This window comes from Chanos chanos, chromosome 7, assembly GCF_902362185.1.
Source record: "Chanos chanos chromosome 7, fChaCha1.1, whole genome shotgun sequence".
In the NCBI taxonomy this organism is placed as follows: domain Eukaryota; kingdom Metazoa; phylum Chordata; class Actinopteri; order Gonorynchiformes; family Chanidae; genus Chanos; species Chanos chanos.
This window is the reverse complement of record NC_044501.1, coordinates 13,769,481-13,774,480: the sequence shown is the minus strand read 5'-3', so window position 1 is coordinate 13,774,480 and position 5,000 is coordinate 13,769,481. Positions and strand designations below refer to the sequence as shown.

The following is a 5,000-nucleotide window of genomic DNA, read 5'->3' as shown; positions in this document are numbered from 1 at the left end:
TGAGAAATTCTTACTGTTCAGCCTTCTTATCTCTAGATTACCTGGAGTTCTCGACCAATCACAAACTGATGTGATGACAGAGCACTTTCTTGATTGGATAGATGAACTCAGACACTCTGCTCTTAGTCCTGACATAAGTGTTCATAGACAACAAGTTCAAAAACCTCAGCCAATCCTTAAAGACCAGGTCGTGACGAAGAGATAACTTCTTTATTCTCTCTCTGTCTTCAGAACTTCCTCTGTCCACCACGCCGGTGTCGGCCTATTACCACGGCTGTATGGAGATCTCAGTGAACAAGCAGCAGCTGGACTTTGACGAGGCTGTTATGAAGCACAATAGCATTAAATCACACTCATGTCCCCCAGTGGCTCTGCCTGACCCTCAGTCTGAAGATCCCCAGCCCTGACCCAGCACCACGCCGCGCCCACAGCGCCCGCCCCTCACTCGGGCATTTCTGTAATCTGACGTCACAGTTGAGTATACCTGTGAAGAGAGAGAAAGAGGAGAGAGAGAGAGAGTGTGTGCGAGGGGGGAGATTATGTCTTGTTTTTGTTTTTGGTTTTTTTTTGGGTCAAAACAGAACAGTTGACATCTTTCTCCTTTTTCTGTTACACCATCAAATGAACCCCATTTAGATCCTTTTTACAGACACTGCAGTGCCCCTCCCCACCTAACAAAGACTCACACACAGACACACGCACGCACACACACACACACACACACACACACACACACACACACACACACACACACAAGTGATGAGAGCCTCTAAGTCTTATGACTGTAGCTGAGGAGCTTTGCCTTCTTACTATGCCTATTTTAAGGAATAATACTGAAATATAATGGTACTCAGAGCTGAGCTCTGGTTGATAAAAATAACATACTCAGAATGGATATAAAATATAGGACAGATCCATCTGGAATTTCAGACTAAGATGTGACGTAATGTCACAGCTGCTTAATTTTCAAATTAGGGGTTATGTTATGTTAATAACCTTGTTATTTCTCTGTTTAAATTAATCTCCCAATTCATTTTATTTACTTCTGATTCTCACTTACACTGTTAAAAGCTCAGACACACACAAAACACAGCAATGTTTTTCGTTCTTACAATACAACACCCTGACAGTTTTACCATGTATATAAAACAAGCTCATTTTCATATAAATATTGAATCTTGTGATTTTGAAGGGTATTGTGTGCTTTCTGTATTGTAATAAAAATGACCAAAATCCAAAAATAATCGTGTTTTTTTCACGTATCACCTTACCACACTTTTTATAGGTAATTTTAACTGGAACCACAGATGCTTGTAAGCAACAACTTTAAAGTTACAGATTTTCATTTAAATGAATGCAGCGCGCATTTCACAATGTTTGTTATGGCTTCCCTTGTGCTAAATGAGGGATAGAGAGAGCGTGCCTTGCTAGTCCAAAAAGTAGTCTCAGTCATATTTTGATAATGATGTGAACATGTGTCAAAGGAAGAAACATAGGGGAGTGAAAGTGTCTTTAATTATCTGGGTGAAATAGTCCACAGTGTCCTTCCTGTCTGTGATACAAAACGCATCTCACTCATATGATGTTGCCACATAACCGTTCCCCTGACCCACATGCTAGTGGAAAGGAGGATGAGAAAGAGAGAGAGAGAGCAAGAAAAAAGAGGAAATGTGAAGACGAAAAAATCTTTCATATGAAAACAAACTGTCATGTAGAGCTAGGGGATAAGGATTAGACAAACAGGTGGAGAAAGAGAAAAACAAGAGAGTTGAGGAAACAGCTGCAGCAGCAGGATTTAAGAATGTCACAGATCTTGGACAAAACAATACACTATGGGATATGTGAAAAAGGACAGGGAGGTGGAGACAAATGGGAAATGGAGAGGAAGAATAACTGATCCCTATGAAAAGAGTGATGGAGAATTCTGTGACATGTTAGGTTGTAACACTGCACAGTTCCTATCATGTTGGACACGTCGAGCCGTTAGTCAGTTTATAGTGATGCTGTGCTTTAAACCGGTGCATTTCAACTTCGTCAAAAAATGGCATATTTTGACACTGAAAATCGGAACAGCTGTACCATTTATGGTTAATTAGCTTTGTAATTGCAGAGCTCTTGATAAAAACCTTGGTTTCATGACCCTTGAGAGGTCATAACGAAACTATCTGACAGTACTGAAAATGGGCAGGGAAACTTTTGCGTCATTCACTGCAAATGCACAGGGTCCTTTAAACGAGGCATGTCGCCTACCGCAGTGAGTAGCCAACGTGAATACAGCAAATTTCCGTCGTGAGCACTGGCACAGCCCTACAGAAAAAACACTACCTTGCAGAGGAAAAGTCTGCATTGGGAACTCCCTTCGCGTGCACGCTACAGAGTTAACTTTCCACCAATAATTCGTCGAATCTGCCGCTCACGTTCTGGACACAAGGGAGACGCGATGGGGGCAAAATAAAGAGAGGGGGCAACGCTGCAGATTCAGTTGTTTTCAGTCCTTTTGGTATGTGGCAAGGTCTGAGAAAGCGTACAGTTGAATGTAGCAACGGACTCCGCTGCGAAGTGAAGGCTTTCGCTTTTTAACGGATATTGTTGGGTTGCTTCACTGGATTGCCAGAGAAAGGAAAACTTTCCCTATTCCTGACGCAGGAGCAAACATGCCTTTCACCTCGGGAGAGTTTCTGTCGGGTTCCCTCCTAATCCTACTGCTCGCCTCCTGGTCTTCGGAGTGTGAGTAAACAAGCCTGCAATTTTGTGTGTGTGTGTGTGTGCGTGATTTTTAGCTATCGAATTATCGTGTAAAAGTAATTATATTACCATAGTACCAGCACTACTGTGAATACTGTAGGGAGTTCAACTCCTGCTATTCTTGCTAACTCGAAGTTACATATATACCGTAACGAGGGGTACACCAGTGAACAAGGGACAATAATTGAACTAGGATTTACCTATACTGCTTTCTTTTTAGTGTCGTTGTCCCCGGAGGAGGCAAACCAGTTCCTCAAAAGGTCGAGGAGAGCGTACCAGGTATTTGAAGAAACTAAACAAGGACATTTGGAAAGGGAATGTGTGGAAGAGGTATGCAGCAAAGAAGAGGCGAGGGAAGTGTTTGAAAATGACCCTGAGACGGTAAGCAGCACCCACATCAAAGTTTTCAAGAGCATGTATTAATCGTTCGTTTCTTCATACTATATTGTCGCACAATATAAGCTGCAGAAGTCTTCACACACCGCAACGTCTTTAACGGTTCACACATACATTGGAACTTACAGAAACATCGCCCACAATTTGAAGACAACGATGCAATTGGGGTAACTTTTTTGATATCACGGAACTTGTAGGCTACTAACGTTAATAAATTTGACGTGGGCCACTGACGAAATTGATGGATGTGCTGCAGCTCACTGATGCGATGTTTTCACGCCCCAATAATCTTATACATGAGTAACCAATTAGCTGTTGACAGGGTCTGTTTTTAGTCGCAGCCTCCGTTATTCTAGCAGAGTCCGATATGTCACGGACTTGTCCTCTCGAGCGAGGGGGGAGTGGCATTCGGTATATGAGGTGGATTTGTTGTTTTAGGGCTTACAGTTGACAGATTTTGTTCTTTTAACGGTTCTCTGCCTCCTAGACATCCTCCGGCTCATCATTCTCACATTATTCTCCATCAACCCTTCACTTTATCTTTCCAGGTCACTCCTCCTTTTTGCATTAGACTATTAGTGTACATATTTCTCCTCATTCAGCTCGTGTTTCAGTTGTGCTACTCATCTTTATACTCTTTCCTAACTGTATTATAGCATCCATTCAGTTGTTAAAGGTCTTTTGCTTACTCTTATCTGCAAAGCACTAGAGCTGGACTCATAAGCGGCACATTGCCCTGTGCAAATTTGCGCGTGATTATTAAAACAGCCATGCACCCACACGCGAATGTAATTTGTGATTATGTAAATAGCCCATTTTCACACGCTACTATGGGAGTGATTATGCAAATGAGACATATCTGTGGCGACTGTGATTGGCTCTGGGGGGAGAGACTACTTACAGTAAGAGGATGGAACGCTGGGTGACTGATTGGGATTGGAATGTGTTTTTAATCACAAGTAGATTCCAGCGAAGCACAGTGTACACTTTAATCTGATGAGCTCTGGTCCTCTCTTATGTGGATGAGGACCTGGGATATGCAGATTAATTTTGGGCCTCATGAATGTGTAGATTAGCCAGTAAGCCCACTGGATATGTAAATAAGGCTAAACTGTGAAAATGTGGGTGTCTGAAACATGTTTGCAGCGTAAATGAAGGAGGCTTACTGTTTTCATACCAAAAGATTAAGCGCTTGGTCCTCAGCACACTTTAATTCTATGATTTATAATTTCATTTAATATTTTTGGCTCTTTTGACAGCAGCGTCTGTTAAGCACAGATTAGTAATGTGGAGGTTAGAGTGAAGAGATGTAGTGTTTGACAATGTGCAGCAAAACGTGAGAGAGTGGGTGATGTAAAAAAAAAAAAAAGATGTTGGAGTAGAGTAGGTGACATAAGGTGACACAAACTCTCAAGTTAAGAAAAGGGGTCAGTCAAGGAGAGATGGGTGAGAGGATAGAGGCAGAGAGAGGGGTTCGCGTGCCCCTCTCCTAATATTCTACATGACAGAAAAGAGGCGTGTACCATTTCCCGGATGAATAATTCATTGGGGAAGCACTTGCCGTATTCTCTGACACTGCAGAACTCTGACTCTGCACATTTCCCCCACCGCAGTGAGTAAAGTCGCTGGTTACCGGGTAACCTGCGGAGAGGAAGTGCACGCTCGCTTAAGAGCGTCAGAGCCTAGAGGAGAAGACAGATTCTCAGATCCATACAGATGTTGAAGACAGGAAGTATCGGTTTCAGTTCAGCGTTTTTGATGATGAAACCTTACACGTCAGTGACGCGCATACTTTCGGTTGCAATTCACGCTCTCTGTCTGTGCACTTTATGTGAATTCATGGTGGCGTGCCAATAAAC

The 5,000-nt window shown here is 42.6% G+C and overlaps 2 protein-coding genes across 2 annotated transcripts in view; both read left to right on the top strand.

Moving 5' to 3' along the window:
- Positions 1-1,241, top strand: part of pros1 (protein S) — a 12,041-nt gene extending 10,800 nt beyond the window's left edge. The window contains exon 14 of the mRNA XM_030779474.1: positions 232-1,241. Within this exon, the coding sequence (XP_030635334.1) occupies positions 232-407 (176 nt within the window). The 3' untranslated portion in view covers positions 408-1,241. The remainder of the gene's footprint in view (positions 1-231) is intronic.
- A 992-nt stretch (positions 1,242-2,233) lies between these two features.
- Positions 2,234-5,000, top strand: part of gas6 (growth arrest-specific 6) — a 15,952-nt gene continuing 13,185 nt past the window's right edge. Inside the window, exons 1-2 of the mRNA XM_030780710.1 lie at positions 2,234-2,727; positions 2,966-3,126. Of these exons, the coding sequence (XP_030636570.1) occupies positions 2,655-2,727; positions 2,966-3,126 (234 nt within the window). The 5' untranslated portion in view covers positions 2,234-2,654. The remainder of the gene's footprint in view (positions 2,728-2,965; positions 3,127-5,000) is intronic.